The sequence below is a fragment of the Corvus kubaryi genome, unplaced genomic scaffold (genome assembly GCF_017639235.1).
Source record: "Corvus kubaryi isolate FWS band 111438036 unplaced genomic scaffold, C.kubaryi_AGA036_p1.0 138, whole genome shotgun sequence".
In the NCBI taxonomy this organism is placed as follows: Eukaryota; Metazoa; Chordata; class Aves; order Passeriformes; family Corvidae; genus Corvus; species Corvus kubaryi.
Window position 1 is genome coordinate 12125764 of NW_024580672.1, and position 27834 is coordinate 12153597.

At 39.3% G+C, this 27834-nt stretch overlaps 1 protein-coding gene across 4 annotated transcripts in view; it reads right to left on the minus strand.

The window, feature by feature from the left end:
- The window catches only part of STN1 (STN1 subunit of CST complex), a 47014-nt gene that overhangs the window by 14052 nt on the left and 5128 nt on the right, over positions 1-27834 (minus strand). For 2 of the 4 annotated variants that reach the window (XM_042019254.1, XM_042019256.1), the window contains exons 2-7: positions 17330-17469; positions 12716-12811; positions 8571-8642; positions 6628-6789; positions 5267-5378; positions 3891-4053 (exon numbers count right to left, since the gene is read on the minus strand). In XM_042019254.1, the coding sequence (XP_041875188.1) occupies positions 3891-4053; positions 5267-5378; positions 6628-6789; positions 8571-8642; positions 12716-12811; positions 17330-17462 (738 nt within the window). In that variant the 5' untranslated portion in view covers positions 17463-17469. Of the gene's footprint in view, positions 1-3890; positions 4054-5266; positions 5379-6627; positions 6790-8570; positions 8643-11933; positions 12103-12715; positions 12812-17329; positions 17470-21743; positions 21822-27834 lie in introns of those variants that run through there. The other 2 variants (XM_042019255.1, XM_042019257.1) reach the window with 2 other exon arrangements.

Here is a 27834-nt window from a genome sequence, read left to right on the forward strand (position 1 = left end):
AGGGTGCACCATTTCAGGTTCTCTGAAGCAGTAACAGCTGGGTCTTCCCCCTCTCTTCCAAATCATATCCTTTTCAAATAAATTAAGCTGTACATCCAAACATAGGAGCATTTAAGAATCAGTCATCTCTTTTGCAAAACATGTGTGTGTGTGTATGTAACCTGAGACAGAAGCAGCTATTAAATAATAATTTTACTATCACTACCCTTGCTCCCAAGACCAGCCAAGGGCTCTGCAGCAAAGCCAACAGAAGGATCTATGTATCCAGAATTAAGCTGGTACTTTAATCAATATATTCCATCTGATGGGTCTCACACAGTTTAGTGGGCTGGTGCTGTGCAACCAGTTATTCTCAGATATTTAAAACAAGACAAATTCTCTGTACAATCAATAATAGGTCAAAGAAATGAAGTAGTACAGGAATTAGTGAGTCTGTCCAAAACACTGGAAGTATGTAACCTTTGCCTCATAATGAGTCACACCCTGATGGTGTTAAAGTTTGCTGGTATAACCACGTGATTCTACTCATGGAATCGCCCTTTGCAGTTTCTCATGTAATGTTTAATCCTGGGTTTAGGCAGGTGACAATTTTAGTAATAGTGATCCTGGACATGTCAGTCCTGAAATCCTATAATAAGCTTTGCAATATACATATTTAAAGCAGCAGTGAAGCTTCCTCGAGAGGTGGAAAGACAAGCACACTGCATGAAGAACTTACAATGAACTGTGTTACACCTACAGTACAATGCACAGGGTAGGCACAGACAGTGTGAACAACACTGTAAAACTCCCTGCTTTAACTACTTGTTGTTGCTGACCTTGAGATAATATTCAAATCAAGAGAAGTACACTCCAGAGAGCACAACTCAAGTCACGTGTCCAAGGTAGTGACATTCACAAACTGGAATGGTAGCACTAAAATAGCACACGCTATAGCTTATGCATGGCAGAAGGGCAGAAAAACGGTTCAAGACTGGCTGGTTTAAAGCATTTAATCCAGCTGAGAAATGGGATGGATCCAGTTCACATGTAGCTTTCTTTAAAAAAGGAACCAAAGGCTTGTCCATTTGCCAAACATAATTGCCTAAGTCCAGCCAGTACACTCTGGAGGTTCTCTAAGCACAAAATTACATTTTCTTGTTTTACTTGTAGTCTTCCTTCTGGTACCCACCCCTCCAGCCTCAAAAGTAATTTGTTTTAAGGGATAGGGAAAAGGCTACAGCTTAGGGATAGATGGGGCACTGGTTATGCAAATTAAAGCTCCACTGGCTTTGAAACTCACAGAAGATTTGTTAATTTTTAACTATTTTTAAAAGTAGCTAAATTCTCTTCCTCATCATCTTTAGACTATAAAATTAAATTTTCCCTGGTATACATCTGAGAAGAGGAAGTTATTTCAGTTCTGCCATGTGCATCTGCTAGAGGGAAATTTATTCCAGAGAGGCAGGCCAGGGCGGCATCAGGACTGGAATTGTAGGACACAAATGGGATGTAGACAGGGCTCAGCTACACAGTTATGCTGAAAAGGAACACAGAGATGCTGCCTACCTCAAACTATCCCAGCTACCTCCTTCCATCTTCACCCTCTGCTCCACTCCACTGCAGTGACCCCACAGTAGCTCATCACCTCCCTGGAGAAAATATTCCATGGGGAGACACCCTCCCACTATGACGGACACTGCACAAGTACTTTAAAAGCTGGGAAAGAGAGGAAGGGGGTGCATCACCTCTTCTAGGATCACAGGGAAAGGAAAACAAAGGAAACAAATAGTTTAACAGCAACTGTGCTCTAGAACACTGGGATCAGGATAAAAAAATTAGCTACACATCCAAATAACTCATCCTTTTACATCCAGGAAAAGGGCAAGAAGGGAACAAGCATACATATTGTGGCATGGCCTAACTAGCTGAGTCGGCTCATGTAGCTCCTGCCTTGCCAAAAAGGCCTGAAATAACATTGTTCCACATCAGCAGCACCATTTATCCTCCTGGTTTGAGGGCAGTGCAAAACAAAAGACTACTGAAGAGAAAAGAAAGGAAGAGGGACAGAAATCAGATCTATTACACTTACTTTTGTGGATAGAACTGGGTACTTGACCCTTTGCCAATTATGAAAAGTGACACCTTCTAGAGAGGGAGTAGAGGAACAAGGAAATGCATTTCCAGAGCATTACTAGGCACTCCTCTTAAGGCATTTGTGCCTCTTGACAACTGTGGGTCCTTTCTTATGCAAGAACAGATAACCTTCTTTGCAAGAAATTAATAGTAAAGGACAATAGGGAGAACTGCAATTTCTAAATAAGCATCTGTGAGCCCAAATTCCTGGGACATACACTCACACCCTTGCATCGGGATCAGGAGCAACTATTAATTATTATGATAGCTCTTCATGACTGCTAGCAATACTGATGCTACATTGTTTTTCTTGGTTTGGGGTTTTTGAGTTGGTTATTTTTGGTTGGTTGGTGTTTTGTTTGGGTTGAGTTTTCTTGGGGTTTTTTTCAGTCTCTCTATGTTTATTCTGCACCAGTTCCTACTTTAAATGGCTTTGTAAATTATTTATCTTGATCTTTCTATAAATGCTGAAACTTTTAAGTTTCCAGTATTGGACACAATGGCCACGACTTCCTTTAATGTAAAGTGTTTGGGAACTTTTCATACTGTACCAGCTAGTTTAGAAGTACTGGGTGCCATGTTAGATAATCTACTATCAAACTTTTCTGTCTAAAATGAGAATAGATCCTGTTAGTATTAATATCCATGTTTGTTTTAAAGCAAACCTAAAAAAAAAGCCTTAAATAAAAACAAAAAACCCCCCCAACCCAGCTATCAACAACAGCTATCAGCAGCAGTTCAACAAGGCCAACAAGAAAAGAGCTACTTTTCATTACTATTTGACCTCATCTGCAAGGGACTGGTTTATGTGTTGTTTTGTTTGGGTTACTTAAGAATTGAACAAACATTACAAGTCAACATAACACAGCACTTAACATTACAGTGCACATCAAAATCAGGCAGTGAAAAAGACTGCCAGGGATTTATTCCTCTACAGAAAACCAAAAAGTAAACAAGTGAATCACAACACTCCATCTTAAGTTTCAGTTGCCACTGCTTTCATGGTAAAAGATGTAACTGTTAGTTTTGCAGAAATTTATTGCTTCATACCTGTTGAGAATCTCGTTTGTAATTTATCCAACTAATACAGTAATATAAAGCTATTTTAAAAAACGGGTTTTGTTCTGTTTCCCATTCTGCAGCTGATCAAGAGGTTACTAACTCATTGGAAAGTTTCTGAATAGTTTGGTTACATGCAACTGCCTGTAAACTGATTTCAGATTAATCCCACCTTCTCATCCTTTCAATCATGGTCTTTCACAAGTAGGGACTTCCAATGTGAGAAACATGTAGCAGCGAGCACTGTTCATCCACTCACCATAACCTCCCCTTGAAAGCTGCATGTCTATTAATATATTGACCTCCAAATGAGAAACAAGACAAAAACTTTGTGCTCCCTTCTCCTGATCAGATTCAGGATCTCAAACATCTGTCCCAAAGAACTCAAGCACCTTAAAGGGATCTCTTTTCCTGACACTGTTACTATTTACAAATCTAAATAAGGTAATGGCTGTTGCAGGCTGTAAGATTGCTCAGCCCTAACACAAGATTACCCCTAATAACTGAATGTTCTTACATGACTTTTTTCAGCCCAGTTTTATATGTCTAAAGTAACAAGATTTCCTTAAGCTCTGTAAATAATTTATGCATAAAGCTAAAGCACTAGTGGATTTTGAATCCTCTGAAGACACCAGTTTCTTATCTACTTATGCTTAAAAAAAGTACACAGTCTTATTTCCCCCCACTAAAAGCTTGGAACAGGTGCATTCACTCACCTCCTCACAGCTGGGGCTGGGTAGATGCACACCAGCCAGAGACACCAGAGAATCAACAGTCTCCAGCTCCTGCTGGTAAAAGGTCTGAATTTTGTTTTCTAATAGAAAGCCTTGCACTTTCTCATGCAGCATATGGATTGAGAAACTCTGACCCTCCAGGCCACTACAAGGATACACAGAACATGTCAAAAGGCAAGAAATCGGTTTTAGAATAATTACATAGTCAGTCCACTAGACTGGTTTCAAAGGTCAAAAGATGTTTTACTGTCCTGAAAGAATTTCAATTTAAAACCTTAATTAAAACAGAACATTTTTACATGCATAAATGTTAAACTGTTCTTCTTCAATCATTTGCTGTTACAGTTTTGTGGATTTAAGATCTGCAGTCTCTGAAACTGTGGCATTTAAGTAAAACCTTATAAAATGAAGGCCTTGTTGCCTTTGTAAAATTATGGCTCAGACCTGTTACTTTGGCTAGAGAAGGACTGTGAGGAAAGTCCATGAGAAGAAAAACAATTAGTTTTTGCCCATGAGAACGTAAGTATCACCAGAAGCAAGAAAGTTAAACAGTAGAAGGAGAAAACAGCAACATATCTGCACCTGTTATTTTTCTGAATGCTTGAATGCTTATGCTATAGGTAGCCAATGGTAGTATGTTGTAGTTAATAATAGCCAATGAGTCTATTGTAGTAGTTTAGCAGCCAATGAATCTGTAACGTGAATGATAACATACAAAATGAATCTGTAACGTGAATGATAACATACAAAAGGTGCATAAAAGAGGCTGATTTGTTTAATAAATGGCTTTTTGGCCCTTGAAAGAGGCACTGTCTGTGTGTGTGGTGACTGCCCCGACAGCCATATGAAACCACACTCCATGCACCAGGCCTCCCAATAAGCATCCAGCTACCCTGACACTGAGTACAGGAGTGGGTGTTTGACTCAGTTTACTGAGGTTATGTATTTGTGATTTGACAATGACAAGGGCAGGAGAGCATTTCAGTGAAATAGCTCCTTAACCTTACAGATAAAACAACATCAGGCAAGGATATTTCTCCATCCTCTCTGCTGACCTCAGCCCCAAATCTTGCTCAAAATCCTATCTTTTTTCACTAGGTATCTGTACACAGTATCTTACTTCCTTCCTAATACTCACTTTCGTTCAGCATTATATTTCTTTCCTCAGATCATGGACACGTATCTCCTCTGTATGGATCACCAATTATTTGGGAGAAAAGCAGACTGCTACTGTATATTTATGCAGTCTAAATCACAGGCCCTGTTTTATTTTTTTCCAGAGTTACTACAACAACAAGTAAACAATCGCAATATCCCACACTTTTCCCCAGGACCAGCAGTCTGGATACTGCATTTACCTCTGTATTTCTTCAGGGCCCTTGAAAGGTTTGTCATAAACTTCTCTATAGAGACAGGGGAGCTCCAGCATTCTTGAAATCTGGACATCACACACAGGATCATCCACTTTATCTGGAGAGGCAATGACAACATGTAGACTTGGCCAGGACTGCCATACAATTTTTTAAGCAAGCAAACCTGAGGCAGCTCTACAGAGCTTCATAGCCAGTATTAAATTGGCAAATTTTGTTCACTGTGGTTTTTATAAAAACAAAACCACAAAGGCCAATCCCTCTTTTACAGTTTACAAGGAGGTAAAACAGCCTGTTGTGGTGCATTACAGATTATGCTTCTGTCTGACAACTTATTTAAACAGAATTTATGATCTCTATTTTACCTTTCAGCAGTCTTTAGCCATTAAATGCAGTTAACACATAGTAAGGAGCTTTATTTGGGCCAAAGTGAAAGCAATTTAGAGGCTACTTGAATTGCATGGCTCTCTTTGGTATTATTACTTACCCATGAATGGGTTGTATGTACTCATAAATCTTCTGTCTGCAAAGGAGGGCTGAACTCCTTTTCAAATTGTAGCTAGAGCTGAAAAATCTAAACTTTTTATCTGACTTACACAGAGTTTTTAAAAGACAGGCTTTTCTTCAGTATAATTTCAGTATTATCTCTGAAAGATCTCACGGGGGAAAACCAGCTCTTACACAACAGCACAGACACGGAACTGAGAAGTTATGTAACTGGAAGCTCCTAGAGCATAAGCAGTGGGCTGCAGAGCCCTGCTGCCCAAAGAGCTGTCAGACACAGAGGCAGCACCTGCATGCAGATCTGTGCCTGAGGAAAACTTCTCCCTCATCCTGCAGAGCCAGGGAGCTTAGGAGAAACCAGGCTTCAGTGGGACACTGCCCATCTGCTGCTGCTTGCCCTAGGAATGGATTGTACAGGCTGTGACAAACAGCAGCCACTTCTCCAAAGCCCCCAGAGCCCTTGGTGAAGTGGGACACAGAAGGGCACCAGCTCCCTTCCCATGGGCTTTGGCTGCTCCACTTCAACACAGAGAAATCTGAAGAGCAAATCACTCTTGCAGACATCCAACCACAGTATCTGCACAGTATTCTTGTATGCATGCTAATCAGCTTCTACAGTTTTTCCAGGAATGCCTCGTTTACAGGCAATCTAATCTCACACATTACATAGTGTGTCTTCCAGCCTTATGCTGCTACAATTGAAATAAAGATATACAGATGAAAATCCTTAGAAAAATGAGATGCCAGAAAATAAAGTGGAAAATATCCAATTAATTACATACAGCTCAGATATTTTCACAGATTCAGACATCTTAGTTACACATGTCCAGATTCAAATCACTCACAAAAACATGAAGCCTGAATTTCTCTTTGCTGCCTATAGGTTCGGATGTGACCTCTGACCCTGACAACATCCCCAATCTCCAGCTTGGTTTTCTGGCTCACTATTTCTTGAAGTTTCTTCATCTGTTCAAACACAGTGAGACTGCTGGGTGTGCTTGGATGACCTGCAAGAAGTGAGGGAAAGGGAGTCAGACATTAAAGTCAATGCATTAATTGTCCTTTTGCATTCATCCACCTAAGCAGCACAGGAGTCATATTACTAAAAAACGGTAAGGTCCCAGGCACTATGTATCCTGGGTAGCAAAACTTCTGGGTGACAAAGTTAGTTTACAGTATTATATTTACTTAAATAGTTCACGTGGGGAAAATATAAAAGGGAGGAGATACTGATTTACCACTGAAAATGTCATAGATGGGTTGGAAAATTGAAACAAATTTGAAATGGTTTTTGTTGTTTTTTGGTTTTGTCATGCTAAGATGGACGAGAGGAGAAAAGAAAAGTCAGCTGAACTTTTTATATAAAAGACGAATGAGTCATCTGAGGTGGGGCCAAAGCATTCATGTGATGCAATTTGATGTCTACACTGAGGTGAATGCAACTGAGGTGAATGCAACTTGACAGAACTTGACATTTACATAACACAGCTTTGCAGGACAGTAAATCCTTCATAACTTAAAACCTGATTAATGCTCCAAACATCCCTGATCAAAATTACAAAAGGCTGGAAGAAAGTTTCCTGTGCTCCCTAAGAGCTTTCTTTAGCAGGTACAAATGAATCCATATCCATTATTAGCATTGTGTCCATCCAAGCACTACTGATGTATGTGTAAAACAAGAATACAAGGCTGAAAAGCATTCTTGGCTTTCATTCTATTTGAAGCAGTATTGCATGCAATTCCTTTTAATGCATCTGAGTTCCTCATTTAAGTTCCTCAAAACTGATTTGATTGTGCGTCTCCTTTTTTTCCTGAGAGCTGTGCCAGATCATCACCTCTCCAAAGTCAGAGCTGTCTTCTACATTCCAGTTGGGACCATTTGTACCACCTGTCATATCATTGTTCAATATAAGTATCAATTATCTGTCTGTATAAATGGGCTTGTTCCACAGACATCAGAGTTTTTAACTTTTACATCAAGCTTTCCTTTCTTCATTCTATTAATATGTATCCCTAACACTGCAGATGACACTAGTAAGATTTATTTCAGTAGGATTTGATCAGCTCCATATTAGGGTTGTCAATCCACAACATGGGCTTCCAGGAAGATCCAAAGTAGAAAGAACTCTGTACTTTGATCTACAAGAAACAGTGGGAGAGAAAAAGCAAAGAGACAGCCAGACACTAGTGAGTTGTTCTGTTAGTGAGTGCAATAATACATTCATTTCAAATGCACAATTACTGCACACTTAGTACTTGCCCAAATTGTAAAAGACTGCTGGCATCCTCCTACTGTGTTTGAAGCTGCTTTCAAATTCATTGCTCACAGAGTCTGTATGAGCAGAATATGAATACAAACAAAGTGAGGATAAATCCTGAAACCACTATCACAAGGGCAGGTCAATGGACTGACTTTGGAAACAGAAGTTGTGGCACATTTCCAGCCTAGCTCCTTACTAGATGAAGTCACAGAAAGAACTTTAAGAGGCAAATTCTCTGAACAACGTCTCAGCATAGAACTGAAATATCATATTACTCAAATAAGTAAAAGGCAGGGATAGGACATAATGTTATGGTTTTATTGGCATCACCATTGAACACAACACAAAAACTAATAGAAAATTCCCAAAATGGCCCAGGCTGTATGATGTGGTGGTTTTAAAAAAAAAAAAAAAAATTGAACAGTCGAGTTTGCTCTTCTGCAAGTTTGATCACTTACTAAATTATGTAAAACAGACATAAGTAAAAACATACAGTCAAAAGAGGAATTATTTATTTGATAAATTACCTGATAAAGGTGTTTCTGCTACCATGGGATTTTTCCAGCAGACACAATTTATAACTCCAGTACTATCATCCACTGCAAAAAAAATTGCAAGAATTACAGAATAGGAAAGCAGGTAGTCATGTTCCAAGAAGTGAAGGTACATAAATATGTAGGGAGATAACTGCCAAGGATATTTCATTCCAACCAGTCTGAAAGGGAAAGTGGGTGTCCAAACCCTACTTACATATCTGAAATAATTTCCACAATTTCAGACATGAAAGTAGCTTAGCACCAGATGTGCTTATGTGCATAGTCAGCAAAGTAACATGTATATTCTCAAAGAAAGATCAAGCACTAATGTAAATGATGAGACTTCAGTACATATATTGGATACTAAGGGGTTTCAATCTTGTTGACAAGGTCCGAAGAAGAATCAGTATTGAAAGCTGAAGTCAGACAAATTGAAACAGGAAACCAGGCACAAACCACAGAAGCATTACCGTTACAGTGAGGAAACAGCACTTCAACATTCGGGGGTACAACCATGTAAATAAACCAGGAGTGCTGCTACCTGCAGCTGCTTTGGTTTCCATGCCAATATTGTGCCCAGAGCCTCTGGCCTTTCCCGTATAAGATGATGTCCAGTGAGCAGAAAGGCAGCTCCTCTAGGCAGGAAGGACAGAAGACAGTACATGCTTGTGGTTCTGCTCTAAGCCAGGAATTCCCAACTTAAGGTGTAGGTGCTGGTGGCATGCATGCCACTTCCACTGCTCAACACCTTCTCCTGAGCATGGAGTTGTTTTTCCTGTTTTGCCAGTATCCAATGAAAATAAGTTTTACGATTTCTGCTCCAGGCACTGCGTTATCGATGACAGCAGGAAAAGAGAAAACTCAAAGGAAACTAAAAACTGTCAGAAGAATCAATTTTCTGTAGATCAAGGGACTGTATATATATAGACAGCCTGTGCAACAAACACTAACTAGAAAGGCACTAAATGTCTGTCAAGGATCATCCAGCCAATGCTTCAAGCACCTTGCTTCTTTAATGTAACATCTCCAAGACTGAGATTCTACTCCTCACAAATGGAAACATGCAATTTTCTTCTGCTCCTTAAACTAGATCCATGACTAAAAAAGTAACAGCAATGTTTACCAGGAAGGTGCTGATTGGTACCTGCAGTCATTTCCTCTGGGAACCATAACATCAAAGCAAAATGCCTTTGCATCGTCTCACGTGTTTTAAAACAATCTCCCTATTTGGGGGGTCTAATTTCAAATCATTGTCTTGCCTTCCTGTTTCTGAGTAGTTTAGCTGCACATTCCTATTAGCAAACCTACAGCATTTTTAAGATGCAGGCAATTCCAAATTCCATCACAAAGCTATGCTCCTCTCTGCTATCTCTGTTTTGAGCTGCTGTGTCTGCAACTATTTCAGCAGCTTTAATTTTGTACCAGAGCACAGATAACGATCTGCTGGTAGGATTTCCTCTCCTTGGTACAGACAGACAGCAACTATTTTAGTACGAGTCAGAACCCTCATAAACCATGCCAAGCCATCCATGCAAGCCAGCAATGGCAACGAGAAGCAGGGCAGATGACATTTCACTCTTGCATTCCCACAGCTCCTAGATGTTCCAGCTTGCACCAACTCAGACAGACAGGCTTCCCAAGAAGGGCTTGGAAACAAACCAAACAAGACTGAAGGACTGGGAGGCCAGACTTCACCTCCTCAACGTAACAGCTGAAGACAGAGTCCTGGAGAGACTGACCTGTACTTGACCACACAAGGAAACTGGTAGCAGAGCAAGGTTCTGAAACAAATTTTTCAATTTCATAAATGAAAGCTTTGAGCAAAAAGACAAGCAACTCCTGAAGTGCAGATGAATGAGAACTCTTGCAATTGTATGCTAATGAGACAAGAGAATGTTAATCTATTTTAAATGCACTCAAGGGGTCTACAAACTTTTGAAAACTTCCTGTGCTCCCCGTGCCGCCCTTCCTCATCTCTTTGGATTTAAACTTTTGTTTATTTGGGTTTTCTGTGGGTTTACTTTTTGTTTGTTTGTTGGGGTTTTTTTCCTGGTTTTTGTTTGTTTGACTTTGGTTTCTTTGATTCTTGCTTAATTATTTGAAGGGTAGCTCAAAGCTATCTGTTAAATGAGACAATTGTGTTAATTTTTATTTCTTTATGACAAAAAGGGTATGGCTCTTGTCAGGCCTGCATGAACCTACTGAGATGCTAGTGATTTTTTTTAAATTTGATTTTAAGGCAACTGCCTTTCAACCTTTCAAATCAGTTTTCGAGTACAAATAAAACCACATGTGATGTTTGGTTTTGTTAAAAAGGAAAGGAGAAAAAAAGAGGTCAGAAAGGTGCATTAGCTAAAATATGAGCTTGATCAAAGGTACATTTTAATTAGATATCTTTCTCCTAACTTACTATAAAAATAACAATAAACAATCAAATCAAAGTGTCGAAATCAGGTTTTACAGCTGTAATTTTTATTTTTTAAGCCAGGAAAGAGTCAATGAACTCCTTTTTACAGTTATTATTTTGTCACCAGTTCTGGCTGTAGTTTTCAGCAGAGGACCTAAGATTCTTTAAAGTGAGTGGTGTGTATTCTGAAGCAGACAGAACGGAAATGGAGGGGGGGGGATCATGCCAGCGACACAAAGACATTTCAGTTCCGTATCAGAGGTAAAGTACAAAGGGGGAACTGCTTTTTAAGTCACTTTTAAGCAGATGGAAAGTGAGCAAGTCCCCAGCAGTGTGTGGCACTGCAACTGATGCAACCCCTGTGACTCACCAGAGTCTGTTGAACTGAGAGATGCAAGAAGTTACAAGCAGGAAACTGTCTAAGAAGTTACAATTTTGCACTGGTGGAGTCGGCCTGCCTGAAAGGGAGGGCAAGCTGGGGAGGGGCACCCTGGCAGGTAGCCTGAAAACTCAAACCAGGAACTGCTGGAACAAAGAGTGGAATTGGACCTGAAAGGACAGCAGGAAGCCAGGCTCACTGTGAGCTGCACTTGAAGGCTGGCTGATCTAAGGCCTTAATTCCATTACTCTGCAGTTTCTTCTTCTTTCTATTCCTCCACTTTCTGCCTCAGTCAAACATTTTCAACAGGTTTAGTTGTTAAACTGATGCTGAGAGCAGCATGGAAAACCCTTGCCCATGGAATCGGTTTTGTCTTGGTCATTTTGGTTCTGTCTTCCTCTGTTCTCTTGAAGTGATAAATGCATTTGCAGTCAATGCCACTCTGCAGCAGTTTGATGCTGGGGAACCTGGGACCTGGTTGTCAGCTGTATCTTCACAGCAGTCCCGAGGGTCAAGGAACTGCAGCTGACTCAGTTTTACAAGGAAGGGAATTGGGAAGGAGACTTACCTCCACCAGGTGAAAATCCATGGCAGAGGAAGGCACTGGGCATAAGGGCTTCAATAGGATCTGTACATTTGGCTCCCCCTTCCTACTGTGAGGTGACCTTCCCCCACCTTTTGAAACTTGCCACATCACCACTGCTCCACTCTGCTTTTTCTCCAGATGTAAAAGACAGCTGAACAAAATGACAATCAGATGTTTCCATATTAATAAAATTGGATACTGGGAAAAGCAATAGGGAGGAGACAACTCCCAGCTGGTGTTGGCAAGGACTGGTACTATGATGCTTGAGTTAATTTGTTAAGACTCTTGTGCATCAAAACATAAACAAGCTCCTGACTGTTATTAGAAGTTTGGTCCAAGAAATGACAAGACATACAAAAATTCAGAAGGGATTTCTAAGGTTCAAATATGGAAGAAGTGATTTCCCATTTGTGGGCACCATTAAATCTGTTTGCATCTGATCAAAAGAACTGCATATATAGGAGGGGAAAGTGGTAGAGTCCAGTGACAAAGCAAGAACCAAAATTAAGATTTGCTACATGACCCCAAATGAATCAATTACTCTGTGTTAACTATTTAATTCTCTATTTTTGAAGCGGAGATAAACAGTAGCTTCCCTACATTTGCCAAGTAATCTCAGCTGCAGATACACATTTTATTAGGATAAGAGCACATTTGTTTCAATAATAGACAATGATCAAACAAGGAAACCTTTCAGTTCTAGCAGTAACTAAGACAGAAGGCTGGTAAGTGCAAGAAGAAGGAAAGAAATAAATTTTCCTTACCTCCATAATTATAAAAGGCCTCTCGCTCCTTCGTTTGAACCACTATCCCAACAACATCCACCTGTCTTACTGGATGTCCATTATAAAAGAATATACCTGGGCACAAAACATTCTTGATTAGTGTAACTATTTCTTTCAACACCCTACCCTACGTAGTCACATTTGTCAGTAAAAAACTCGCTTTCTTACATATTTAATATATCTTAAATTATACAATGCCTACACAGGAAAAAAACCCTAAATCACTGGTGACTAGGAACACTAAAAGGAGAAAGTATCAGCTCTACTTAGGATACCAAAAGCTTGCTTTTGTAGGGTGCCATAACCTTATTAACCTCTTGCTTTCTTGCACGTTTGGATCTGAAAAACAGTTTGTTTGCTGCAGGCATTAGGGGGGGGTTGTTTGTTTGTTTTGTTGCTTTATTTGGGTTTTTGTTTTGCTTTGCTTTGTTGTTTGGTTTTGGGTTTTTTTATATCTTCATAAGGCTTCAGAATAAATAATAGAACACAAAGGAAGCAGTTTGAGCTTCTCACAATGCAGCTGTTACTGATTAAGGCAGAGCCTCCAAAAGGAAAACTAACATAATTCTGTCTTTCATTTCTAGAAGAACAGGAGCCATGGGGGCAGGGGGAGAGCAACAGCCCTCTCAGACTGCAGAGTACACTACTGCAGTCATTGTGGACTGCATCCTGAACTTCAGTTTCTGAAAACACACATTCTAAAAACATCCCTTCAAAGCTATTTCTGCGCATCTATAAAGATAACTTGAATAACACTTAGAAACATGTCCAGGAAACAGTGAGAAATCAGAGCCCAGTGGACTCTGACAGCACAGAGGTTGCCTCCCTCCGTAATCCCTTTCAAGAGGGTGACAAATGTTGTTAACAAACACTAATGTAAACATCATACACTGAGGCTTCACAGTCCACCAGCAGGAGGAAAATAGGGCAATAAGCTCCAAATATACCCTGGGCTGGCTAGTTTTCAGTGAATGTGTTTTCTTCAGTTTTCAAATACTGCTGCTTTACTGAAATAAGCCATCTGGGATGTTCAATAACTGTCTTCTGAAAACTAGATAACTTGAGGGACTCAGAAGGGAACATTTGGCTCCATACACTGTGGCAAGTGTTATTCTTACAAAGGGAGGGAGAAACATGGCAGCAAGGGAGTCAGAAAAATGTTCTGTACAAAAAAAAAAAACCAAAACCAAAATCCAAAAATAACTTGTCCTACATAGCTAGCAGCCTTAAATGAGCCTGGAATTAACTTTCTTCACGCAAGACAGAGAGAAAACACCAAAGTTTCAGAAGAAATCAGAGGTGATCAGCCAAGCAGCTCATAAACAGAAGTTTTGCTCATGAAAATCCACTGCAATGTTTTGAGGATGCATCTATGGCTATCATCTCAGATCTGGCTATACTCATCATGCAGTCACTGGTCAGGTCTGGCACAGAGAATGTTTAGCAGGTCTGTCCACTTGCCTCTCCTTCCATTTACCAGGGCACAGATAAACACTGCTATACAAACCCCCAGTGGAGATGCTCCCAGTGTATGCAGTCATTCACTGAATCTTACATCATCTCTGTAAAAGGTCTGGGCTAGTTTCAGGGTAAGTCTGTAGAGCAGAGACTCCAAGCTCCTGATTATGCAAACAAGCAACATGTCATTATGTTCGTTTCCCAGTTAGTAAGCTGAGTTTTGGTGGATGACAGAGACCAAATAAAACTGGTTCTCTCCATCCCCATAAATTCACATAGAACTCCACCCTTACTCTCCGAGAAACTACCCAAATTAATTTGAAGAATGAAATTATATTTGACCTATTAAAAGTTGTTGGACTTGACTTCAAGGTGTAAATTACTTCTTTGGCAGTTTATTTGTTCAAATTAAGTCCATATTGGTAGCAATAAAAATATTTTAAATATTTGAAGCTATGGACAAACATATTCAGTGAGGTTCCTAGTACCCCAGTAAACAACACACAGAGCAATATGCCATTGCCACAACAGCCACAGCAGTGCTACAGGGGGCTATAGATAGAGAGCTCTCTAGGGCAAGTGCTGGTCATGTCTGTACCAGCATTACTGTGCTGTTTGTCATTGCTTTAATTATTATTACCTCCTTTTATGCTATTTGCAGCTTCCTTTGCTCGTTGATAAGCTGTCACAAAGCAGTGGTGCATGATAACTCTGAGAAAAGCTCATTTCCATGATATGATTATGTGTTACAACTGAGTTTGACACCCACTCTCATTGCAAGGCTGCTAAGACAACACAATTGCTGTTTTTATCTGGGAGGTTTTCCAGCCTTCGTGTCACCATTTATAGCAGCAGAGTAATTGGCCAGGTTTACTGCTTCCCTGTGTGTTGTTTTAAGGGATTAGTCACTGTGGCATCAAATCCTAATGCTTAAAAATGGAAAGAAAAAAACTCATTAGGTCATTCAGTCCATTTCCTCAGGGCCAATACAAGACCATTTTGTACAGTAAATTCCTGGCAATCTGTACAGTCAGGATATAAACAATCCCAGTGAAGGGCATCCCACCTTTTTCCTGGGAAGGCTGTGCCATGGTCTAACAGATGTCATTCTAGGGATGTTTTTCCTGACATTCAGTCTGTTTCTTTCCATTCTTCCTATTTACAACTTTTTGTTTTGCACTCATTCATTCTTAATTACCATTACTTAATGACTGATTTATAGCCAATCATATACTTAGCTTCAGCTGGTCTTTAAAAGCCCATTAAAGGCAGGAAGCATTGACAACAAACACCTACGTTCTTCCTTCCCCAAAAGGTATTAATTTTAGTGGTTTTGTTGTGCTATCATTTGTTGCCAATAAATAAGATAGGCTGAAAAACGTCTGGTTTGGTATATACACAGCACCAGGAAAATAAACAAAATTCAGGATGCTGGTTCTAGGAAATTACATTTTATTTGAAGTTTGGTTTAGAAAATGATACAGGATTACAAGCAAGCTTAAATGTGCAGAATGCCAGATGCACAGGAAGTGGAGAAAGCTCAAACGTACCAACTGTAAAGGCTGATATCTTGACATGACAGATACCACATCCTTAGGATCATCTTAAAAAAACCCAAAGGTAATAACAAAACTGAAAAAGTTCCTGAAGTAGAAGCCAAGTCAGTTAAGTAAAAGAACAGGAAGAGAAGTAAGAAGAGAAATTCAGGTAATTTAGAGATAAAAAAAGAGCAGGACTGTACCTTCTAGGACTGCTCCTGCTATCATGAAACGTTTGTTGGTGTTTATAAGGTTAATTATTCTGAATATATTTTCACATGTGTATGTACTAATGCTCAAGTCCAAACCACAATCCAATTCTGCTGGCATTGAATTGTGTTGTATTTTGTTTGAAAACAATAAAAATATCTGTAACTGAGGAAGAACAGTTTTTACCAGATGCATTTCCTACACCAGTACTACTAGAAGACAGTTTAAAAAGGCCTCTAAATAAAACTTACTGTAGGACAAACATGAACAACAGTCTGTAGCCTAATTCTTGCAATGGATTTAAGACAAAAGTCTCCCACCACGTTAAATAACGAAGATATAGGTATATTGCTATTTGTGGTTTGTGAAGTCCCTATGTACATAAACATGGTTGTGAGAAGAGCAAAAAGACCTCTGTTTCTGCAAAAATAGCACTGCTGTTATCCTTGCTGTTAAAGAAAACTGAAGAAGAATAACAAAACCTACAAGGCAAATCATATTCAAAGAGCCAAACAGAGGTGCTCTGTGTCTGTGGACAGAAAAAAAAAACAAAACACCAAAACCAAACCAAAGACACACACTCTGCTTAGGGTTTACTGCTTTTCCTCATTAATTCTAAGTTCTGTGGGTTCCTCTCTGATAATCTTGCACCTTGTCAAGCTTCAGTTGGGAGTAATGAACTCTTCCACAGCAGAAGACCCACTGCAGTCTATTTAAAGTCTGTGTAGTGAAAACAGCAATTCAAGGTCAGAGCTGTGCTGCTTCAGCCAATGCTCACATGTGGGTGACACTGGCTGCAGACCAGCAGGACACAGACTGCAAAGCAGACATTGCCAGCAGTTGCTCAGAAAGAAAAGGTGCAGGGTATCATCCAGCATGGAGGCCAGAATTTATAAGGTTGTTGCAATGTATGAAGAATGACATCTATCTATCATATCTAGAAATAGGAGACAAAACCTCAAAACTTGTATCTGTTTTATAATGTATTAATATCCACAGGAAAAAGCAAAATCACACATCCAGCAATGTCATCCGTCTGTCAAAATTTTGCAAAAAATGTAGAGCCAGTGGAGAGATACAACACGTATGGCCAGAAAGGAGCAGCATTTTCTAGAATTAACTTTATCAGAATATAACAAGCACTACCACACAGAGGATACACAACATTACCTTAACATAAAAGAGGTTTTGGAGAGAAAGAAAAGCCATTTTAACAAATATACCTTATTTTCCACATACATTTCACATACAACCTGTTGTTCTTAGAACTGTTAAAGGATACTAATGTTACTTAGCTTAAGCATATGGAAAACTACTGATGTTCGTGAAGTATTCTTCAAACCCTTCATAAAAAGCACAACAAAAATCAATTATAATAAATACATACCTGGCACCTGTTTAGATTCTCTCATTTCTGTAATATCTTTAATATAGAGTCTTGCAAATGCAGAAAATACAGGATCTATCCCCCAGTGCAGAGAAGGCATCTCTTCTTCATATTTCTTGGATTCAGACTGCATCCAAAACCTGTGAACACAGAAGGAACTGTAATTGTTTTCTACTCAGGTGAAGACCCTTTCACATATGCCCCAACTAAATGAAAAAATAGCTCATGAGTTTAAACACAGTAACACAGCAGAGCTGAGGATGAGAGGTTATCTAATATAATGTTATATTTATCTATCAATATTTCATGTGTGGCCACATGAAATATTCAAAGTATCAATACTCATGATTAGTTTGAAGTACTGAGAATCTAGCAGCGGCATTTTCCTCAGTAACTTCAAATGAAATAGATTTTCAGGGATTTTTCCTCTCTGAATCCATAAACAGAGAACCGAAGTCAACATTTGTTTAAAAGAGCAGGATTGTGGGATCCTAAGTGCTTACTTTCTATACAGATGATTATTATTCCCCCCATCATTCTCTTTCCCTCCCCTAACATATTCTTCTCATTGTTCATCCTTGTGCTTTATTGTGGAGTTGAGGGAGGATGACTTTATTGAAAACAAAAGCAGCCATCCCTTTTTTATTTTGGACATGTAGTCTCCACTAACTTTGAAATTGTTACTTTCCCCTTTTACCCTTTCAGATTTCAGAGTTTAATGCCTGCCATCTTCTGCCATTACAGACGCAATTCTCTGCTTATCAGTGTTGATGACAAAAACCCCAGCACTCGATTCACGAAGATCCTCATAAAGATTTGAAAGCTAAAATACTTTCTATCAGCTTCTCCTGTATGGATAGCTACATTGTTCCTGTAAGGCTTTCCAGGTCACCCTCCAATGGGTGTCAGCCCCTCGCAGCTGTAAGTCAAAGGTGCTAAGAGGACTGATTTTGAATAGTGTGTAATAGGGCTGAGGTTTGGCAGTTCCAGTCTCCTGAGAGGAAGCAGCTCCCAGTGATCTCTGCAGCCTGGGAGAAGCACTTGTAGCTACCGATGTAGAGACAACATGCCATGAACATCACGATAGCCTCTTGGTTCACTGAGAAACAGAGCCTGGATTCTGCATGGTTTCTGTTTTAATGCTTAAACTTTAATTTGAGGCAAGGGAAAAGAAAAGGGTGTAGCACAAAATGCCAGTGTTGCTGACATCTACTTTATACTGTGTACAGAACTGCAGTTGACAATTCGATTCCTGTCCAACTTTTACTTTATTTTACTTAAGTAAAAGAGGCCAGTGTTACTTATCCTTCCTTGGACTGGTCATTTCTTTAGTGAGATGTTGAAAATATTTGATTTAGTCAGTTCCAGCAGTCAGTTCACCACTGAGTAACAAACTGAAATAGTTTTGTTTACACCTGGATTCATGTCTCTCTCCCCACTACAGACAGCTCTCTCTTCCGAACCTTTCCTGTTTGCACCCGCAAGATCTACTCAAAAAAGTCACACCATTCTTTCCTCACTCAAGTCTCCCCATGAAGCACCCTTTTTCTGCTGCTGAATTGAGACACTGTTCAATAGAAATTTAGAAATTAAGCTGCTAAGTGTATGCTATTCCTCCATATGGCGGTTCTTTGGATACTTGCTACAGTCTATGTCAAATTTAAACCATAAAGTTTCTCAAGGGAGCAAACGGTTTGAACCTGTATCTTACTTGGCATGCTTATTTTCTTAACAAAATTCATCTCCTTATCTCTCTCTTTTTGCTTGCAAAAAGTCTCTAGTAAAAAGTTATATTCCTTTCTGCTTCACGCCCCCCGATTTACTCCGCATGGTTACAAAGCCTGTCTCAGCTGTTTTTCCTCCTAGACAGACAGCAGACTGAGATAACCAGCCAAAAAGAGACAATCAGGTAACAAGTCTGTCTAACCATTTGTATTTTGGGTAAACAGACACTCATTGGGGCAAAAAGCAGAACTCACCCCTGCACATCTTTGCATCTGAGGGGAAATCAATGAAGCAGCTCCACTGGAGATTAAAAGTATCTGTATTTTGGCATTTTATAGCCAGTTGTCAAGCCTGAAATGCCCAAATGTTAATAGATCAAGTCCAAACCACACTTTCAGCTTAAATGAAGCATCTCCATGAAATTTTTTACTACTTCCCTGTTCTGAAGGGAGAAGATTTCTGCAGTGAAAGCTCTTTCTATCTCAGAAAGTACTGGGAGTTAAATCTCAGATTCTGGAGCTTCCTTCTCACTCCCAGGCCTTGTTACAGCTCCTTACTGGAGATATTTACACCTATTATATGTCTTTATGGAGAGACCACTCTGCTTGGTTCAAGCCTGCTACAGACACAACACTTTATGTTACAGATCTGGCAAAGAGTCCTTGAAAAAAACTAAATCATGCCCCCAGCACTATGAAGGGATCACAAGATTCCTTGAAGTCCACAGGACAAATTTGCTGAAGTCCTGAGTTGCAGACATTCCATCCACACCAGGCTGGGACAGTGAAACTGTACTCCAGCCACCCACTCACTTTCAGCAATGTCTGACAGGCACATGAGGGCATTCTGCACAGCAGTCAAAGCCTTCCCTGGCCTCTTCACGGTCCCAAGAACCCTCCCAATCCCTGACACCACCCAAAACCAAGCCTATTTTCTTCCTTCCCTCCCAAGTGGCGATTTGGTAGCTACATTGGAACAGTGGCCTATTTGAAGCCAAAAGCTCGTGGTCAGTTGGAAGGAAAAGATACTTAGTGCCTCCTGGATGCACCACTTGCCTCTACACACTGCTTGTACCAGTCCATTCTGCTCAGCAGTTGTCTGTCTGCTCCTACAGCAAAGCAAGATGTAAGCTATTTCTAAAGTATCTATTCAGTGAGTTTCCAAGCTTATTTCAGGCAGATTGAGAGTATTAGAAAACACAAATCCTACAGTGCTGACAAAATTCTTCCAATCAATTTATCTTTTGCTATATAATAGTATCTTCCCGTAACTTTTTCTTAAGTTGGCGCAGGAAGCTTCTCCATCCTGAGGTTAAGTAATGAGTCATCCTGGCAAAAGTGGAACTTTCCATTATGCTAGAAGTGTTTTCAGCTCTTAACTGGTACCATTGGTGATATGCTATCAGCAAGGAAGATAAGAGCTGCCCTGTACAAGGAAGATCCAAGGGGCAAATAGGGGCATTGTGGAGATGCACATCATTATAATCAGTGAGAACCAGACAGCAAACAATAGACAATTCTGAACAGATACTATATGTACAAATGTTTAAGGATTTAACTGGCTTTTGCTGGGAGATGGTGATCAGGCTTAGCAATATAAACAACACAGAGTCCTAGCAAAAGGTCATTCCTTTCTGCATTTTGGTTTTAAGTGCAGTGTAATGACTTCGAGGTTGCTGTAGTGCAAGGAATTCAATCCTGATACAGGAGAAAAAAAGGCAAGAGAAGCATCTAGTCCACAAGTTTATTGGATAGAAGATATCTGTGTTCTATTTTTAACTCCAGAAAAAGGCTATAAAGGCATAATCAAAACCCAAAATAGAATTAAGTTCTTCTTGGAAAAATAACTTTGTTTGAAGGGCAAAAATCTAAAGTCTACATAGTAGGTATCTAAATACAAATAAACCAGAAGCCTCAACCTGAGATTATTCTAACATACTGAAATAAGGCTGTCTCTTCCACCTACTGCTATCAGTGTTAGTTTTCCTGACTCTACTGAGAAGTCAACCAAGTCCATAATCCCCAGAGGTATCTTATGAGCTCAGCAAGGTATTATCCAAGAAGAGAAAGCAAGGAAAATTGGCACCCTTCCCAACCATGTCACCACCTGAACCCATTTTCTTTCTTCCCTCCTAAGCAGCCTACCTGCTAGCCTTGTTTCAGTAGCTTCCTATTTAACACCTAATTGATTTATTCAATAGAATCAGCCCTGGTCAATCAATTTCTTGGCTCATATTCTTGTGCCCACCATGTACCTTTTCCAAAAAAAGCTAAACAGTCCTTTTCCAATCCCAGGGCAACTGAAACCTCAAAGAAGAGTATCTGTTTTAATGTTTCTTGTTGTCTTTTCTCCAAATTTGATTAACAACTAAAGCTCTTGGAGAAAATTGCCTTAGTTTGAGATTAATCATTTTGAGCCAAGAAAATGTGTCCTGCCAGTGGTTGTCTGCAACTGCTCTGCAAGTGCTGGCACACTCCTGCAAAGACTCTTTCTCAAGTTAGCTGTGAATCAGAAACAGAGAATTTATGCACTAATACAGGCAACTTAAACATCCCACCAGGCCTTCACTCTTCTCCAAAGGCTGCCACTACTATACTAGCACTGACGATTTACACTGGAAACATCTCCTAAACTGTTGGGAGTTGCCAACCCAGTGCATTAAAATAACTTGAAGTCACCATTAGCTTACTTGAATATATTAGGCCACAAACTGTGGCTGTCAAAAACTGCTCCACAGGTCAGTCATTCCTGCTACAGACAAAGCAACCTGTGGAAAGAGGAACAGAGTCAACAGCTGGGTTTTGTAACACCCTCTGTCATCTGAATTGAAATCATCTGTGTCTGAGTCAACACCCTATGTGACAAATGACTATTATTCAACTCTTCATGAGCAGCAGAGGCAATTCGAGCATGGTACAGTCAAACCCACCATATTTCAGGAAATGTTTTTAATTACCTACAGCCACATACAACATTTTAAATTAAAGCCAAATAAACCCATTGTATTATTATACAAGTAAATCTTACTGAGCTGGGAAGTAAAGCCTTTGGTTATAATTAATACAAAACAAAGATTCTAAACACAAAACTCACCCAAAAATTTTTTAAAAACACATAATTGAAAGAAAGTTTCCAACACCAGTAACAAGATTAAAACCATCACTGAGACCCAAACATGTTACTGAAAGACAAAAAAAAATATTCCTGGAAAACAGCTGTTGGAAAACTATCAAACAGAAAGGTAAGGCCAGTTTGGATCTACCTCCTCCCTGGTTATTCTATTACAAATCAAGATGGGGCAAGCATTTTCAGTCTTTCATAATAAGCCACCTTCTGCTTCTGTCATGTTAAATCCTGTCAGTTTTGATGCTACATGTCTTGCAGTTCTTATATATAAGTACAATTCCAATTTAAAAATACAGTTTCAAAACGAAATTAAGAAATCTAGAACTCCTCTGAACTTCCAGAAGTTTAGCACTTTCTGAAATGTTACTTTTACAAGGGTTTAACATTTGTCTAAGCTGTCCAGATAACAATTTACCAAAAGAAAGAATTACAGACTTTTTCTTAAAGATACTCCTTGAAAATTTAAACATCATATATCTTTTAATTACATTAGTTTCTATTACAATACACTTCCCTGGCAAGTGAAGTGCAAGACAAGAGGCCATCACTGCAACCTTTAGCCAGTGGGGAATCTATCAACAACCCAGAAAGGTACTGCCCTCAATGCCCATAAGGCAGGATATAGGCTGGGGCAAAAAGCCTTGTTTTATCAATAAACTGACACGGCTGTCGTGTAACAATCTTCCAGCGGAGTTAACATCTCCAGGTCATGTAACATGTTTTCCTCCCTCTGATTTTACCTTTCCGTAGCACTGCCTGGAAAACCTTCTGGACAGATGCATATGGCTGCAGGAGACCAGACAAACTGGCTCCTCCAATGTCTACAGGCTTGGAAGGAAGGGGGACAAAGCTTACCATTCTAGATTGCTTCCTTTTGGCATTGAAACTTGTTTTGAATGCAAGCTAAACCTTGTAACAAGATTTTGGCACTCAATTTTCCAACAGCATGATTCTGAAAAACTAACAGGGAAGTGTGTAACAAAATAAACAGTAGAAGTAGCTCTTTCTGATCTTTGTCCCATGCATTAATCACAAGATAATTTCCCATGGATCAAGAAACCAGCATACCACTCAGCAGACCAGTAAACTAGCTTTGTATATGTATTTCTCATGGCCACCTGTAAGCTTACCAGAAATAAGAAAGCAGGCACTCACTACTGATATTCAGAAAGCTTCACCTCCTGTGTGTATTTTAAAGCTATTGGATAATCACACTGAAGTGCCTTCTTCAACTAATTCCCTAACCTGTCTCAAGAGAGGGCAGGAAGAAACCTACGAAGATGATTAACTCTCTCTGAAAGCTCTTAATCACCCACAGTGCTGCCAGAGTGAGCTGAGCTGCTGAAAAGATGCTCTTTAACTGGGAGAGAAGGTTCTCAGCCATTAGTGCAACATAAAAACAAAAGTAAAATTAAATTACTTCTTATAAATAGTAGTTTCTTGCTTGGAGGAACAGTGGTATGAAAGCTTTGATAGCAAGTGGATTCCAAACCGGCTGTTGGAAAAGGAAAGTTTTTTGACAGATACTTATAATCAGGAGGTGATGCCGCCCCTCTACTCAGCCCTGGTGAGGCCACATCTGGAGTGCTGTGTCCAGTTCTGGCATCCTCGGTACAAGAAAGACAAGGAGCTCCTGGAGTGGATCCAGCAGATGATTAAGGGACTGGAGCATCTCTCATATGAGGAAAGGCTGAGAGAGCTGGGCCTGGTCAGCCTGGAGAAGAGACACCTAAAAGGTCAATGCCTATAAGTGTCTGAAGGGAGCGTGTCAAGGTGATGGATCCAGCCTCTGCTCAGGGGTGTTGGGCAGTAGGACAAGAGGCAGTGGGCAGAAACTGATGCATGGGAAGTTCCACTTGAACATGAGGAAGACCTTCTGTGCTGTGTGGGTGAACACACACTGGTACAGATTCTCCAGAGAGGCTGTGGAGTCTCCCTCACTGGAGACATTCCAGAACCATCTGGACACAATCCTCAGTAATGTGGTTTAGGGGGCCCTGCTTGAGCAGGAGGCTGGACCCTTCCAACCTTATCCATTCTGTGATTCTGTAATTTACTGGTACAACACAAAAGAATTAACTAACAGAGAAAAGAGAATGAAACCTAATTCACCCTGGATTAAGGCAACACAGTTAGCTTTCCTACTCTGTTTTAGCAGTGTAACATAGATTTAGTGTTACTTCCAGAATGAACATTTTCAAATTTTAGAAATTTGCATAGAAGTGACAAGCATTGGTTAATAGCTTTCTAAGGCTACTGTGCCTGTGAACAAGTTTTGACTCAATTTCTAGAGGCAAGTATTCCTGCCCATTTCCCTCCCTCCCCTTTAAACTGGTTTATGCATCTGGTCTAAATTAGAACAGTCTCTGGGATAAGTCAGAATTTATATGAACATTCATAGCACTACAGAGCACACCATTATACCCTGAGACTTCAAAATAATTAACCTACGATTTGGTCTAGGCACACAGTTGTGATTGAAGTTTTAAAAATATTCCTGGCACATACCAAAGCTTTAGATTATGACAGACCCACTTAATGTTCTGAAATCAATTTGCATTTTATTTTGCTGTGGAAGTGGACCTTTTAACTATATCAGAACACTGCAAGACTGTGTTTGAAACATGGTGTCCAATAGCCCAATTGTTGATATATACAAAGTAACTCAAATTACAATAATTTTGAAATCTCAGATCCAACTAGGACCATCATAAACTTTGTGGGACTAACTAAAGGCTGAGATTTCTCATTTGGAGCGCTTTTGGAAGATCAAGACCTAATTGTTACTCTTCTTTGAAAGATTAATAAACTTAGCTTGGCACTGATCTTTGATTCTAGTCCAGCTGCATTTGTTGTTTGGTTTTCTTTATGTTATTCCAGAAAATTATTTTTTTTCTCCTTCAAATAGAGACTCATGCCATTTCCTGTCTGAAGGCCCTTCTTGTAGAGAAATGTTTAAACATCCCAAAAGTCAGATCTGTGCAAAATGTAAGGTGTGTGGGGAGGAAGCACTGAGCCTATATATTATTACGATATTGTCTGTTCTACTGGGAGAAGTCTGAAGAACAAAGTAAGAATTTTGAATGTAAGAACAAAGCTTTTGTTATGCTTTTCTAATGCTCCTCACACAGGTCCTCTGAGCCATCATCTAGGAAAAGTATCAAAAGGGTGGGTGTTTTGTATCAAAAATGGTTCAATTCCCAGCCTGCTACTCTCTGAATTTCTTTTGCAACTGCGCCTTCTTTCCGAGGAACAGGGCTTTTATACCTGAAATCAAGCACAGGACTTCTTAGTCATACCCAGGCTTCTCTGAACTGGGCTTTAAACAGAAAGTCTTAGAAATACCAAAGGTGTACAGGTATTTCCCAGTTCCTTAAGACAAACTGTACTGCACAGTCCTTTACACCGTATTCTGTGAATAATCTGAAGAGCAGGTTCTTCTCAGCTAAGGAAAGCTGGCTCATAATCATTTATCTTCAGCTGCTAAACTACTAGAACCTGCTAAAAATCCAGAGATTGTCCTTTACTAACCGTTGGTTAAGCAATTTTTGTAATTCTCTTAGGGTGTTCTGAAATAATGAATAATTTACCAGTGCTCTATCTGAGGACTGTTCAAATCTCATCACTGAGAGCTGGCAAAGGACTGATACAGAACAACCCCAAACTGTTCAGGAGTACTTGTCCTGCAATATGAGTATCTTCAGTAACTCCCCTCCCTGTAGAGAAAAAGCAGCTAGGCTTGTTTGTTAGTAATGATTTTTGCCCATCTTTAAGAACTTTTTCCAAATCCAATGACAAGGCACTAAATGGACAGAAATTTATTTACATTATTGAAAAAAATACCTCCCTGACAACTGCGGCTGCAACTTCTTCCATGAATCACTGTCACAGCTAACATGATAAAGTCATTACTATTTCCGACTTCTTGGTATGTAAAAAAACCAACAGCCTTTATAAACTAATTTAAGTGTCTCCTTAATTGCATTTGAATTTGAATAAATGCCATTTCCTCTTCATGCTCTGAAAGGAAGTCACTCCTGTATATCCAGAAAGATACATTAATGCTCAATCAGAAGCCACACGAATTATTTTTCATGTAGGTAATTTTATTTTCTGCTACAATTCAGTCCATGTAATGTAATGGGCTTTTTTTGGCTTAATCCATAAATATTGCACTGTGTACTATAAAACATAATTTTGTGGATTAGCTACTAAAGATCCCTTCTATCAAAAAATAAACATTTCAGGACACTTGAGACAAAAAGTGCATCACGTCACAATACTCTGTTTTGTCATAAGCAAGTGTTAGTGCCCAAAGTTTGCACATACTATTGTTGGAAACACAATAGCTGCTGTTTGCCCTGACAACTGACATACTATTGCAGCTCCACTCATTGCTACTGTACCGAGATGAGATCCTACAGAAAACCAAATTCTACTTTACAACACAGTCAACTATTTTTTTTTGCCTCATTTTCTAGGTAAAAAGAGAAGAACATTGCACACAGAGAAATTATTACAAACATGGTTGTAATACAAAAATAACATTATGCAATGAAAATCTGCTGGGTTTTTTAGTAAAATCACGTAGTATTTTAAAGTCTAGCTTTACATTAATAAACAGTTGGTATCTCACATTCTATATGTTATTTCCCCTTTTTGCTAGTAGACATATCTCCAATATTATTCCACTGTCTCTTTTTGGGATATTACTAAAAAATCAATAGTCTTTAGTGTTATTTTTTTGTCAGATTTTCCTTTATTGTGTGTGTAGGAAATGTTCCCTATTTTTCAGAATGGTATATTTTTAATAGCAATTGTAGAAGGTATAGTAAACTTCCGGGTTTTGCTTACCACATAACCAGGATTGGGTCTGATGGTTGGCCAGCCAGCCATAAAAGAAAATAGATTAAAAAAATCATTCATTTTCATATTACAGAACAAGTTATTTGGCCCCAAGATTCCAGAGCTGATCAGGATCACAAGTGAACACAATGTCCATTCTGGAAAAAAAAAGGCTCCTGGGAAACAGTGAAAGAAAATCAGGATTTGCAGAAAGAAAAGCAGCAATACATGTGGGTTTTTTTGTTCAGACATTTTTTGTGCCAGTATTGACTGAGAGCAATACTGAGATGCAAAGCCATCTTTATCCCTTAATAAATTTCTAATCCTAGCTACTATGTGAACTAATGCAAATTTGAAAGCCACAAACAAATAGAGCAAATCAGCTCGTGACTGCTACGCAAGAGGAAAAGGTCTAATTACCATGTGGTAGAAAGGCAAACATGGTGCAGCATTTGCAAGACATGCTTTCATGTGACTTAACTAAAGCTTCTAATATCCATCAGATGGAAGGGGCTCCACAAGTTTTAAATAATTTGCCTTGTGTTCATGTACAGTTTTGATCAAATAAATCTTGTTTCAAATTAAATATAACCTCAAATTATTAAAATAGTTAGAAAGAACACAGCATTATACCTAAGAGTAGTAGTGTTTTAAAGGATATTAATATTTTAAAAAGAGTGTTCTAGATTGACTTATTCCTGTGTGGTTCTGTGAAAGATTGTTACAGTCATCACAATGTGGAGAGAACTTTTATCAGACTAACTACTGTATTAAAAAAATGCAACTATCCACCAGTGCAGCTCAGTATT